The sequence below is a fragment of the Phyllostomus discolor genome, chromosome 10 (genome assembly GCF_004126475.2).
Source record: "Phyllostomus discolor isolate MPI-MPIP mPhyDis1 chromosome 10, mPhyDis1.pri.v3, whole genome shotgun sequence".
In the NCBI taxonomy this organism is placed as follows: Eukaryota; Metazoa; Chordata; class Mammalia; order Chiroptera; family Phyllostomidae; genus Phyllostomus; species Phyllostomus discolor.
The window spans coordinates 50,231,841-50,246,840 of NC_040912.2; the positions used below are offsets into that span (position 1 = coordinate 50,231,841).

Below are 15,000 nucleotides of genomic sequence, written 5' to 3' on the forward strand. Positions count from 1 at the left end.
CTTCCTGGATTTCTTGGAAGTCTATTTCCTTTGCCAGAATCGGGAAGTTCTCCTTCATTATTTGTTCAAGTAACATTTCCACTTGTTGCTCTTCCTCTTTCCCTTTCTGGTAGCCCTATAATTCAGATGTTGGAACATTTAAAGATGTCCTGGAGGTTCCTAAACCTCTACCCTTTTTTTGAATTCTTGTTTCTTCATTCTTTTCTGGTTGGATATTTCTTTCTTCCTTCTGGTCCACACCGTTGATTTGAGCCCCAGTTTTCTTGCCATCACTATTGGCTCCCTGTGCATTTTCCTTCATTTCACTTAGTGTAGCCTTCATTTTTTCCTGTAATTTGTGACCAAATTCAACCAATCCTGTGAGCATCCTGATCACCAGTGCTTTGAACTGTGCATCTGATAGGCTGGCTACCTCTTCATTGCTTAGCTGTATTTTTTTTTTTTCTGGAGCTTTGATCTGTTTTTCATTTGGGCTTTTTTTTTTTTTTTTTTTGTCTTGAGGCACCAGTTATGTAGTAATGGGCGGAGGCTTAGGTGTTCAACAGGGCAGGGTAACCCACATTGCTGCTTTGTGATGTGTGTGGGCAGGAGGGGTCTGAGAGAGAACAAACACTCTTGCTCCACTCTGCTGGGTTTCAGTGACTTACCCTGCTATCCACAAGCAAATTGGGCCCTTCTGGTGCTGATTCCTATGTGAGTGGGTTGTGTATGTTCTAGGACCCCATGGGTCTCTCCAACAAACTCTCCTGTAAGGCTGGGAGTTCCTCCTGCTGCTGCCTCAACCCCCACAGGGGTTTTCAATCAGTGTTTTGAGGCTTCATTTCCCTGTGCTGGGACTCTGGGTTGCACAGTCCATCCCACTCCCCAGTTGTTCCTCCTGGTTTATTTGCATGCGACTGTGGGACTGCCCATTCTGCAATCTGCCACCTTGCCAGGTCTACCCGCTGCTGCCTTGCTGGCCAGGTGCAGCCTTATGCGCCCTGCCCCACAATCTGCCGCCCTGCTGGGTCTGCCAGCTGCCTCCTTGTTGCGAGTCCTCTCTGCCCCATTGCCTGTCTCTGTCCCTCCTACTGGTCTGGATGGATGTGCCTTTTTTAACTCCTTGATTGTCAGACTTCCGTACAGTTCAGTTTTCTGTCAGTTCTGGTTGTTTCTTGTTTTTTTTTTTTTTTTAAGAGTTTATTTATTTTTATTTTCAGCATGGGAAGGGAGGGAGATAGAGAGAGAGAAACATCAATGTGCGGTTGCTGGGGGTTATAGCCTGCAACCCAGGCATGTACCCTGGCTGGGAATTGAACCTGCAACACTTTGGTTCGCAGCCCGTGCTCAATCCACTGAGCTATGCCAGCCAGGGCTGTTTCTTGTTTTTAAATTGTTGTTGTCCTTCTTTTGGTTGTGCGAGGAGGCATAGTGTGTCTACCTACGCCTCCATCTTGGCCAGAAGTCTAACCACTTTTTAATTGCAATCTTTTCAAGTTGTATCACATACTTTTTCACTTCAGCAAACTGCAATCCCTGGAGGCCCACAGAAAGGATGGGTTTATTTTGCCCTTGCACTTGACCCCCCAGATTACTGTACCTTCTTCATGGCTGGGGAACTTTCTGTCTCTTCTGAACTCAACAGCCTCCTAGTCAGAGGACAGAAACTCTCCCCTTTTTAACCCTTGCCACACTCTGGCCTGTGACTCTGACCCCTGGAAAGGTAGAACAACTGAAAGTTGGTATTGCAAACAATCATGCTTGTAAAATTTAAGTTTTGCATTTGTACAAAGTTGAAAGTCAGTATCCTGGTGGGAAAGCTGGAGTATGTTCCACCCTCTCCATTAGAGTAAACAGCTTAGATTTTGCAACAGTTTTATTTTCAACCCTCTGGTTCATTCTGTGTGCCATTCTGGTGCAGGTGCCCAAATCTGAGTGCCGGATACATGGAACATTACAATAATATACTTTAAGAGGGTTCTGGGTAAGCCTTCCTATAGAAAAGTTTCATTCTATTTTTCAAAATCTCCAGGGGAACTGCAAATTTTCTTTAATAATCTACATTTTAGGAAATTTAATATTAATGTATAATCCTAAAGACCCTTTGTAGAATTTTTATATCCACTTTTTATGAATCAATCCTTACTAGAAGCGGTCCCATTGACTTTTCCTCTTTCACACATCAGTGTTGATCCATATTATTTCTTATTTTAAAATGTGGGGTCAAATTCCCTTAAAATAATCCTACTGAAGGATAGTAAGCAGAAGCAATGTACCCTCTTATATATCATATATGCGAAAAAGTTAGTGTGAAATCATAGACCCATTTGATATGAGACAATCTGATTTTTTATACTAAACAATAGTGACATAATTGCTAGTCTTTTAAAAATAAGTAGAATATTTACAGCAGAAATGCTTGCAGAGAAATTCTCAAAAGTAGTTCAATATTTAGTTTTTAACTGTTGGGGAAAACAGAAGCCCTTGTTTGAGACAATAAATGTGTAGGAAAGTAGGTGTAAAAACAAGTTACATTTTGAATTGTATGCATTTTATTCAGGACAGAATAACAGTTTTACAGATAAAGCAAATCCAAATAAAAACAAAACACAGGAACACTAGCATATACCATCCATATCTATTCCATTCTAGTGTTAGGCATATTGATTTATTTTAACTTAATTTAAATGCATTTATTTTTATTTTATCATGGTAAGAGCGTTTAACTCAAGATCTACCCTCTTAACACATTTTTAAGTGTATAATATACTATTGTTAACAATACGTATAATAATATACCACAGATCCCTAGAATTTATTGATCTGGCTTAATTGAATCTCTATGCCAGTTGGTTAGTAACTCCCCCTTCTCCCCCACCCCCAACCTCTGACAATGTATTTTAACATCTAGGTTCATTTGCCTGAAATTATTAGCAAATAGAATACTTATTTAGATTTGTACTTGTCATATATAACTAATTATTTTTAAGTTATGAAAGGCAAGAGGAAAGATTTCTGAAACCAGAGTCTAGCTCTTTTTTTCCCCTTTTCTATTCCATATGAAGTGGGCTTTCCTGGGCCCAGTTCTGCTCCCCGGCCACACTGAGCAGATGTGCAGCAAGGAGAGGGCTCTGGGGAGGGAAGCAGCAGAGACACGACGGCACAGGCCTTTGCACTTTAACTCTGCCTAACAGGTTGTATATTTATTTTCTTGCTCAACAATTTCATTTTTAATGGCAATGACTTGATCTTCCAGCTGTTTCAGTTGATCAGCTTTTTCTTGTCTACTTAGATTTAAATCTTGGATCTTCTTTTCTAAATCTAAAATAAATTAAATAAATAAATAAATAAATAAAGCAGATGATGTATTTCCATTTGATAGATTCTTCCTGGATGCCCACATGATACCTAACACAGGGTTTTCCATGTCTCTTAAAGATATATTTAGTTTTGTGTTTTGACTCAATAGATAAAACATTTCTTTTAATCAGACTTCCCGAGATTTTCATATAAATTGGAGCAGACAAATTGATATTTTTGCCAAAAAACATTTTATATATAAAAGCATTTACTAAAGCATCTATAGCTAGTTAGAATTTAGTAGAAATGAAGAGACAGGTGGCAAGCCTTGACTGGATCTGGTGAAGTGCTATATTTCCATAGGTTTGTTCTTTCTATTTTAAGTTTACTTTGTTACATGTGTTTTTCACTTTAGGGTTTCCCAATCTTTTGGTAAAAAGGACTGACATTTTCACTTTGTTCTCCTCTGCTAATATTGAGTCTTTGTAGAGTGAGAGCAAAGTGGTGTCTTTCCTGGCTTCACTCCGTCCATCCACCATCCATCCATCCATTCTTCAGTTAACAAATATCTGGGAATTCTATTAAACTGTAAGAAGGAGACTGCCGAGTAGTAGATGGGAGAGGTACGATGAGCTACAGTTAACAGTGAGGCAGCCTTTAGAAAAGAAACTGGCTTTAGGTTGAAGTGGAACCTCTGAAAGAAGGAAGGTCTGTATTCCCTGTACTCCCTTAGACCACACCTAGACACTCATCTGATTGGGGGTAACTGTCACACTAGCATACAGCGTGTGTTTGAATTGTGCAGAAATCTGAAACTGTCCTGTGAACAAAAATTGAATTAACTGCTGATTTTCATATAAAGGAGAGAAAATTCAGGGCATGTGGTATAGCTGTTCTTAAGTATTTGAGGGCCTGAAAAGCAGAGTAAGTATGTGGGGATTTTTGTTGTTGTTTTGGCTATTATGATTATTATTATTTGGTCAGTCTGAGGAAATAGAATGAAGCCAGCAGATGAAAGCTCCATGAAGATTTTGTCTGAATAGAAAGAGCTTCCTAGTAGTCATAGCTGTTCAAAGAGGAAAGAGCTGCTATGGAAGGCGGTGAGCATTTGTCACTAGAAACTTTCAAATACAGGTCATTTGGGATTGAAAAGGGGATTCAGGATTGGAAGTGTGTTTGTAAAAAAAAGACAAGACCCCTATGTTTGTACTACATAAGTTAACAAGATTGTGCTGGTTATTTTTTATTTATTTAAAAACATTTTTAAAGGCTTAATTCACTTTATTTTTTTTTATATAAAATCATGTCGTGGCCACAGCTAGAGCCTGGGTCCTCTGCACAGAACTCTGGTGTGGGCTTTACAAATGGTCAGTGAATTCCTGACAGGGAGACTTGGTGAATCTGGTCACTTACTAGAGCTTTGTCCCACCAGATCCATTCTCCACCCTGCTCTGTGTCCTGGGAAGCTGGCTTTCATGGATGAATTCACCTGGCTCCCTGACCTCTGGCTGTCTTTCACTGCTGAGAAGTGGTGGGAGGGCAGGGAGAGCAAGCAGGGGCTGCCCTGTTGAGCAGCATGTTCTGTCAGTTTTACATCTCAGCTCCAGCTCCTGCAGGTGGGCCTCTTCCATCCCAGGGTTCACAGGCCAGCTGTCCCTGCTCCCACAGGCTTCTCACAGCCACTGTCCCCTGGAACCTCCAGAACCTTGTTTGTGTCCTTTAATCCCTGTGCATTCTTGGTAGTCTCTCTCATCAAGAAGTGGAGACTATTTATCCTTTCCCCCCAGACCCGGTCTGGCTTTGCAAATTATTTCAACCAATAGAAAGTAGAAGAAATGATGTTGCAGGACCTCAAGAGCCTGAGAGCTTCTGTGCTCATTCTCACAGAACCCTCAAATGAGCACGCTGCAAAGCAGCCTGGGGTGAAAGACCCCACAGAGAGAGAGATCCAGCTTCTCAGCCAAGCCCAGCCCCTGGCAGACCTGCCAGATCACCCACCACTGAATGCAGCTACTTGGATAGGTAACTGAGATAACTCCGCTTATAAACACATGAACCAGAATTACATCCAAGTGCAGTTTCAATTTCTTTCTGAGACCCTGACTGACAAAGCTCTGTGGAGGGGCCCTGGCTGCAGACTGGGGCCCACTCTCAACTTTCTCAACTTTGATTCTGCCAAGATAAGTAAGGGCTGTTCTCTAGGATTCCATACACATTTCTTCCTAACTGACGGGAACAGAGCACAGCTCTTGTTCAGCCCCTTTGCAAGTGGCAGAGTCAGGGAGATGGCCAAACCAATGTCTGTTTTTCCTATTTGTTGAGTTGTAAAAACAGCCTTAACATGTAAAGAGGAAAATGGAATGTGTTATCAGAGACCTCTCTGAGGAGAAGTTCCCGAACTTAAACTTCTCTCCCAACCTAATTCAAGACTGTGAAAGCTTTAGTCTCTGGGGAGAAGTGGAAACAATGTGGACCCTGACATAAAATATACAGAAAATATTCTCCCTGTGGTTTTGCTCTTATAGAAAGGATCCAGGTCTGGGAATAATGGAAACTGATTTTCATGGTATTGTCTATGTAGCTGAGTATAAGGTTAAAAAGCAATAATATTATATTTGTCCTTTTTAATCTTTCCTAGTATCTCCTTTTTAAAATTATTAGAAAAAATATTGAAAATGAAAAAAAAACCCACAAGCTCACTACTTTTAAACAATTGTATAAATGTAAAAAGTGTGTTTTCCTCTTCACTCTCCCCCTTCCCAGAGATAACTAGTGTTAACCATTGGTATGTCTTTTTCTTTGCATGGGCCCACACTAATGTTGCATTTTCATGTCATGCTGAGGATATGGGTGGTTGTAAGGCCAAAGACTTGCTTTATAACAAAGAAGCATTTATAAGTGAGGAATTTGGGTTATTTAAAAGTTTTCAGAGTTACTTATATTACAAAGGAATATGATTATTTTACAATTTTGGGAGATAATACATACAACCAAAAGTAAACCTAGACACTCGTTGTTTAATATTTCTTGTTGATTTGGAGGTTAGTTAGGGAGGACATCGTGATGGCCAAGAAAAATCGTGAGTATTAGTTGTGTAAAGCAAAAACCCAGTAAACTTTCTGATTATACACATTCTATGTGGGCACACTTTGTGTGCATTAACACCTCCATTTTGATAAAAATCTTTGTCCAGAATATTATTCCTTCTGGATTGCTATCCACAGACCTTGCTCGGAGATAGATTATACTATCTCCAGAGGAGTGATTCACACAAGGGAGAAAATAAGCAGCATAGGTCATGCCAGGGGTTCTCAGCCTCAGTACCATTGAGACTTTGGGCAGAGTAATCGTTTGTCCTGAGGAGGGGGTGGATATCCTGTGCAGGACAGGGTGTTTAGCAGCACCCTTAGCCTCCAGTCACTAGATGCTAGTTGTGCCCCCTAGTTGTGACAAGCAGAAATGTCCAGATATTTTTGTCCCCAGGAGAGGGAATAAAATCACCCCTGGGTGAGAACCACTGGGTTAAGAAAAGGGCGTTTCAAGGTGACCAAAGGTAAATCTCAGTTTGTTCTGATTAACACAGAGTGGATGCTAATTAATACACTTTTAAGGAAAATCATGCAAGAGACCTGTTACTTTGCAGTCCCCAACACACAAACCCAATTCCTCCTTTCTCCTCAGTGGACTCATGTGGTTAAAGTGTGTCAATGATAAATTCAAATTCTACCTCCTGATGGAGGATGACAGTGTTATTGTTAAACTGATGAAGTGGGTAAAAGAGTAGATAAAGCTACCATATGACCCAGCAATCTCATTTCTGGCTGTTTATTAAAAGAAAACTAAATCTGTGTCTTGAAGAGATATCTGCACCCCGTGTTCATTGCAGCATTGTTCACAATATACAAGGAATGGGGACAACCTGCATGTCTGTCAATGGACAGATGGATAAAGAAAATTATGTTTTACATATAATACATATATAACATACATTATCATATTTTATGTATGTATATATATTTCAGCCATTTGCAACAACATGGATAAACCTGGAGGACATTATAGTAAGTAAAATAAGCCAGACAGAAAAAGACAAATACTATATGATCTCACTCTTTAAAAAAAAAAAAGAGTTGAATTCACAGAAACAGAGAGTGGAGTGGAATAGTGGCTGCCACGGCTGGGGGGTGGGCGAAATGGGGAGATGCTGGTCAAAGGGTCAGATGAGTAAGTTCTGAGGATCTATTGCACAGCAGGGTGCTGATGATAGTTAATAATATTGTATCATGCATGTGAGTGGATCTTAAGCATTTTCAAAGTTAGCAAAAAGAAGGAAGGAATCATGTGAGTTGATAGATGTCCTAACTTAGTTATGGTAATAATTTCACGATGTACATGTCTAGGAAATCGGCACATTGTACAGTTTAAATACATACAATTCTATTTGTCAATTATGCCTCAGTAAAACTGGAAAAGAGAAGAGATACCTGTTATTCTTCTCATCTTGTCTGCTGTATCTCCAGCCAGTTTCTCTGCTGCATCTTTTAGCTGTTTCACTTTTGCAATTGTCTCCTTTGTCAGTCCTGTCGCACTTGTCTTATGGTGAAGAATAGCATATTGATTCTTTAGCTCAACAAACTCCTGTAACAGAGCAATACTCCCTTCATCAGAAAATACTTATAAAGCATGTGTACATACATGATATTTATCTGATACTGTTCATAAAAGGAGTATGAGGAAACCTTAATCCAGTCAATATGCTTGAGTTACTCTGATAGTTCCAACAGGGCTTTTATTTGAATTTTTTTCAGGTTAAAAACAATCTTAGCTTTAGTTAATTAAAAATAAAACTTTGTTACAAAATATCAATCATTATTCCATTTTAGTGCAAGTATTTACAAGGTACCGATTGTTTGTCCTGAACTACACTAAGGTGAGAGATACAGAGGACAGAATGATGCCGTCTTGCCTCTGACAAGTCTCCAGCTGAGGGAACAGTTGCAAGTGCAAGATGCTGAACAGAGTGAGCCGTGAAGATTCAGAGGCAGTGAGGATACATTAGTGGGTTGGCAAAAAGGTGAGAGAGAAGTGAGGTAGAAAGGGATGCAGGAAGGAAAGTAGAAGTGTTAATATGAAGATCTCCCTCAGAGTTAGAATGGAAATCTGTTGGGAACCTCCCTGCCTGGTTTCAGAAGCTGTAATCCCCAGGCTAAGGCTGAGTAAGAGACCTTGGGACCCTACGCCACTAAGGAGACAAAGCTTATCTTCCTGGCAGGGGCACTGCCTCTGTTCCCTTTACTTCACCCTGCTTGGCCCCGGACGGATGACTGGTTAGCCAATGACAGGTAAGATTCCTCAAGGGAGGGATGACCTAAGATAGGCGTGTTCGAGAAGGGGTCCTCAGGGGAGGATTTGGGGGACTATAGAAAAAGAGGGTGATAGACCCTCACCCCTTGGCTTTGACATAGCCTGAGTCCTCATTTTGTCTGTAAGAAGTCTCCTAGTCTCTTGGCTGCGTTACTTCCCCTGCCTGACTTAAGCCTGAAACAATGCTGGAGGGTGGTGAGCCCTGGGGCAAATGTCGAAGCCCTGGGCAGGAATGGGAGGTTCCCCAGGATGATCAGGCCTAAGAAAGAATGCATAAAATCCTGTGAAACCTGCTTTGCTAAGAATGCCCTCAATTTTCTGATAAGGGTCCGAACATGAAATGAGTTTGTTTCCCAAAGTTTTATGGCCATTTAGCTAACTTGCCCTCACTCAGAATAAGTCCTCATAGTTCTTTCAATGTTATCTATTGTTTGATTGATGAGCTTTACCTGTATTCCTGTGCAATTGAACCCAATAAAAGCTCATTGAGGAAAAGGCTCCTGGTCCTTCTCCTTTGAGAGATCAGCCACTTTTCCTCCCCAAAGCAGATTGTGTCTTGGTAGAATTATTCTCATCCATGGTGGCCAGGGGAGGGGGGGCTCTGCAGTTGGAGTCCCCCCACAGAAATCTTTGGTGTCTGTGTGGTTGACAACTTTGTGTGTTAAATAGAGGAATAAAGGCCAGACCTTTATGGAATATGGAAGTGGGAAGAGGGTGGTGGACAGGGAACACTTTCTTAACCTCTGTTCCATAGAAAATGCTCTCAAATTCCACATCAGTAGAAACTTTACCCAGCACATGATGGACTGAAAACAAAATGATAGGTCAATTGTAAAGATGCTTTAACATTTTTCTTTTCTTTAAGCTACCATATTAATGCTACTAACCAGAGATCCTGCTAAGTAAATGAGTTGCTAAATTCTTTCAGCATTCTAAATTAATGGGCGAGAATTCTGGCCAAGATGGAGGCATGGGGGAGGATAATAACCAATCTAAAATCAATAAGCACCAGAAAATCAAATTGTGTGAAACTGTGACAACCAAGGAATTAAACAGTCAACTAAACCAACCAGACCAGTAAGAGCCACCATGAGGCGGCAGTTCACAAGGGTGGGGCCAGCTGAGAGAAACCTGGGTGAGGCTGGGACTGTGCCGGTGAGGCTGGCTCAACGGGAAACTGAGACTCAGAGCTGACTATGGACTATGGCAGGAGTGGCTACAGTGGGAGAAACTCCCAGTATAACATGAGTTGAAAAGTGCACTAGAGCTGAGCAGGTGAGCTGCACTGTTCCCTCTCTGGCCCCTCCCCCACAGGCAATGCTGACTGGGAGCAAGGAGGGTTACCCTGACCTGGTGAATACCTAGGGCCCTGCCCCCTTACAACTTAACAGGTACATGGAGAAAAAGAAATAGGGCCCAAATGAAAGAACAGAGCAAAACTCCAGAAAGAGAGCTAAGCAATGAAGAGATAGCTAACCTATCTGATGGAAGTTTAAAGTCCTGGTAATCAAAATATTCACAGAACTGATTGAGCTTGGTTGCAGAAAGAAAGAGCAAATGAAATATATCCAAAGTGAAATAAAGCAAAATATTTAGGGAACCAACAGTGACAGGAAGGAAACCAGGACTCAAATCAATGATTTGGAATGAAATGAAGAAACAATCATCCAGCTGGAACAGAATGAAGAAACAAGAATTCAAAAAAAAAATTAAGAGAGTTTAGGAACCTCTGGAACAGCTTTAAACGTTCCAATATCCAAATTATAGGGGTGCCAGAAGGAGAAGAACAAGAGAAAGAAATTGAAAACTTATTTGTACAAATAAGGAAGGAAAACTTCCCCGATCTGGCAAAGGAAATAGACTTCCAGGAAGTTCAGGAAACCCAGAGAGTCCCAAAGAAGTTGGACCCAAAGAAGAACACACCAAGGCACATCATCATTAAGTTACCCAAGATTTAAGATAAAGAGAGAATCTTAAAAGCAGCAAGAGGAAAGGAGAGAGTTACCTACAAAGGAGTCCCCATAAGACTATCAGCTGATTTCTCAAAAGAAATCTTATAGGCAAGAAGGGGCTGGAAAGAAGTATTCCAAGTCATGAAAGGCAAGGACCTACATCCAAGATTGCTCTGTCCAGCAAAGCTTCTCAGATAAGGTCAAGTTAAAGGAGTTTGTCATCACCAAGGCCTTATTATATGAAATGTTAAAGGGAATTATCTAAGAAATTGAAGATCAAAAACTATAAACAGTAAAATGACAACACACTCACAACTGTCAACAAATGAACTTAAAAAAAGAAAAACAATGAAAGCAAAAACTAAGCAAACAACTAGAACAGGAACAGAATCAGAGAAATGGACATCACATGGAGGGTTTTCAGTGGTGGGGGGAGAATAGGAGGGAAAAGGTACAGGGAATAAGAAGCACAATTAGTAGGCATAAAATAGATGGGGAGAGGTCAAAAATAGTATAGGAAACAGAATTCAAAGAATTATATGTACAATCCATGGACATGAACTAAAGGAGGAGGATGCTGGAGGGTTGCGGGATGCAGGGTGGTGAAGGATAAAGGGAGAAAATTGGGAAAACTGTAATAGCATAATCAATAAAATATATTTAAAAAATAAATTAATGGGCCACTTTCCACAACTGTTTAATTAACTCTGATTTTTGTAACTTCATTTATACTCTGGCAGGTGACTTTCACTTCTTATTTTCCTTATATGTTATATGATTTAATTAAAAGACAAATACAGTGACATAGATTGTGAGAGTTTGGATGTTCATGAAAGATTTGACTAGGAATACGAGCATAAGTAGACGGGGTGTAAACACTCTGACGTGCTTTGTCCAGAGGACTTCTGCCTTCCCGGAAGGCGGCCCTCTCTGGCTTCATGCCCATGGGGATCCCCTACGAATATACACCACTGAGCATGGCCCAGCACCACCACAGGAAGTACTGAGAAATGGCACAAAAATCTGGGGTTAGAGGATTGGCTTTCGAAGCATGATTTGCTCTTGGTGACAGTGGTAGAACTAATGACCTTCTCAAGGCCCCCAGCCTGGCCTCTGGCCGATTCAGCCTGAGCTTCTGCAAGGATGGCTTGCTCTTGATTCCTTTGTAACTTGATCTGCAGCCGGGAGCGTTCATCTTCCAGAGCCGACTGCTGCTCTGCTACATCCAGTTCATTCTTAGTCTCCTTGGCTTGATTTTCAGTCTGTTGTTGATTTAAAGACCAGAGAGGAGAAAGTCTCTTTATGTAACAAGAAACAAACAAAAAAATAAATGATGTAATTACCCCTCAGAAAAAAAGCTAGATGTAAAGGGAAGGAATCTCATCCCTTTAATTTCTCTGTTCCATTTACAAAAGAAAAATGTTAGGATAAAATACTTCAGACATAGAGAAGGGTCAAAAGAAAATACAATGCACACCCACATACTCATTGGCCAGTTTAAAAATAAAGCGTGGCCAACCAGCTGAGTTCCTCAATGTACTGCTCCCCTTCGGGCCTCCTCTCCCTCCTTAAAGACAGCCACTACCCTGTGTCTGACACTTGTCACTCCATATTCTTCCGTATGCTTCTCACTGTGTTCCTATGAGGTATTCCTGATGATATACAGTATTCCCTACTTTTATCTTTACACAAATATATCATTATTTTACTCTATTTGTTTTCTAATTATCTTCCTGTTGATGCAGGTGGCTTCTAATTTTTCTTCTTACAAATATTAATGACTATATCTGTCACAGCTAGAAGTCCTGTTTAAATATTTCTCGTATCTAAATTGTCACTTGTTATCTGTTGTCTTTTATTTTTTAGCCATAATGTTTTTTTTCTTTTCCTAAGTAGAGTAAATGTTCTTACTTTGTATTCAGTATACAATAATAAAAATAGCTGTGGTCTGTTACATTTTGCTTCTGTTGTTTTCTGTCTTGTTTAAGGCAGTTTGTTTCCTTATATGTTTTGGGCAAATTCTTTGAGGCTTGGTTTTAGGGTGCATTTCTTTGGAAGGGATTTTCTGTCTGCCTCTGTCAGGCATCTGAGGACACTACCAATCCAGAACCAGTTTAAATGACATTTTTAGCTTTGGGTTTTCATGCCACCCAGGTAGGTATGAGTCCTAGCCCCTAGGTATGAGAGCTAGCTTGTGGCTAACAATTCTTAGTGAAGGCTTTCCCCCTCCACCTGAGGCAAGAGGCAAGTGTCCCTCTTTTTCTCTGTCTCTCTCTCTCTGCCTCTGTCACTCTGTGTGTGTGTGTGTGTGTGTGTGTGTGTGTGTGTGTCATGGTTTAACATTTCACTGAAAATTTTGCCTTTTGATGTCCCAGCTCTATACAGGGGTCTCACTCCCTACTTGCTTCATTTTCTGTCTGTTATGCGCAGTGACCATTAAACTAACAGCTCTGATACAGCTCTGAGATTAGCAGATGTCCTCTGCCTTCAGGGTCATGCTTAATTACCTTTCTGGATTCATGCTTTCCTGTCTTTTTTGGCATCTGAACATTTCCTCTGTTTCTTACTAATTCAGCTATGCATTTAAAATTTTTTTCAAATATCTCATCTAACATTTTGATTTTTATTTTCCTGCTAGGAAGAAAGTTCATTGAGGATACTGGTCCACCACATTGTAGAAATTGAAGTCCCTCCCTGTGCCCTTGAGCATATGTCAGAATTTTTCTAGAGCAGGAATCTGCAACTTTTTTTGTAAAGGGTCAGATAGTAAATATTTCACACTTTCTAATCCATAAAGTCTCTATTGCAACTATTCAACTCTGTGCCATTGTAGCATGAAAATAGTCATAAACAATATGTGGCTGAATTCCAAAAAAAACTGTGACTTTAGAGGCAGAAACAGTAGGTGTGCCTATTTGGCCCAGGAGCTATATTTTGTCAACCCCTGTTTCAGAGAATATGCCCAGAAGGAAGAAAACCCAGAGGCCTTAATTCTTTTGCTACTCTATGTATGCAGCCTCTTCATATGCAACCCTTTGATTTCCTGGTACACTTCTTCCTGTTCTGCTGCTCTCTGCTTCTTTTCAAGATACATGCATTTGGAGCTATAAAGCACAGCTGAGTAACCTGCAGTCTGTGAGGAAGGGGGTGAGCTAGGGATGGAGCTTGGAGAAAGAGACTTCACACACCCTGGGACTAGGTGCTGTCCTGCTCTCCAACTGCCAGGCCTCCTCTCCTGGATCCACCACGTGTGTTACATGGTCATGTTGCTCCTTTCAAACTCTGGATGTAACACTTTTTTTTAGGGAGGATATTCTTTCAGTCTTAGGATACTCAGATGAGATTTTATGCACATTTAGTTATGAACACCTGGCAACAATTAACTTTATTTCTTTGGTTTGTGAGCTTTAAAGGGTCTATTACTCTCCCTGGTATCAAAAGGGGTCAACTCTGACCTCAGATCTACATTTAATCATCTGTGTGGCCTTAGGCAAGTCACTTAACCTCCTGGAGTCTCCGTTTTCTCACTTATAAGCTGTGGTAGCATGTGCTTTATCCCCAGGATTGGTCAACAATGACGTGAAATGAGACTGGGAGAGCTCATTTTATCCTTACAATAATCCCACCAGACAGGTAAGGCACGCATGACATTGGCATATGTAAAAACTAGGCTGTCTCCATACTCAAAACCAACTTCAGGTTAGCTTCAAAGAAAAAAGAGGAATACCTGCAGGACATTCTTTTTTATTTTTGTTATCTCGGCAGTCAGCTGTGTGGTAGTAGAATTTGCCCGTCTGTGAGTGACTTGAACTTGTTTCAACTTATTCAATGTTTTGTCAAGATTTGATAGAACATTTGCTGCTTTTCTAAGGTAAAATATTAATACATCAGATTAGATAAATATGCAATTATTCATTTATTTCACCTTGAGAACTCATTTGACTCAACCAAAAAATTCACTGAATTATTCATAAAGTAAGTTAAAACTCTTAAGTAAGGCAAAGTGCTGAAGTCTTCATTTTGAGAAATGGTCACATTAAATGCCAATAAAAACATGCATCTATGCATGTGCAGAAAAAGTTTCACTAGATACGGACATCAAGGATACAGGTCTCATCTCTTCTTAATTTGTCATAAGCAGAGAGGTTTGGGGGATATAACTGCCAAGCTTCAAACACACAGCTATCACGGTCAATTCCAGTTCTGTAATTTCTCAAACTTAAGCAACAGTTTCTGAGTCTTTACTGGAGTGGAAGTGAGAGAGTCAAGAGGCTCCACAGAGAGCAAAGAGAGAACTAAAGGCCCTGCATTTCCAGGCTGTGTTTATACAGGTTTATTTAAGCTTCACTGACATTCCAGCTGCCCAGGGGCCCAGTCAGAGGTTAAAATCACAAGCATTCCAAGT

General features: G+C 40.6%; 1 protein-coding gene across 3 annotated transcripts in view; it reads right to left on the bottom strand.

The window, feature by feature from the left end:
* Positions 1-2,735: 2,735 nt before the first annotated feature.
* Positions 2,736-15,000, bottom strand: part of LAMB4 (laminin subunit beta 4) — a 119,856-nt gene continuing 107,591 nt past the window's right edge. For 2 of the 3 annotated variants that reach the window (XM_036010789.1, XM_036010790.1), the window contains exons 32-35: positions 14,323-14,461; positions 11,684-11,857; positions 7,764-7,917; positions 2,736-3,300 (exon numbers count right to left, since the gene is read on the bottom strand). In XM_036010789.1, coding sequence (XP_035866682.1) covers positions 3,167-3,300; positions 7,764-7,917; positions 11,684-11,857; positions 14,323-14,461 — 601 coding nt within the window. In that variant the 3' untranslated portion in view covers positions 2,736-3,166. The remainder of the gene's footprint in view (positions 3,301-7,763; positions 7,918-11,683; positions 11,858-14,322; positions 14,462-15,000) is intronic. The other variant, XM_036010791.1, reaches the window with a different exon arrangement.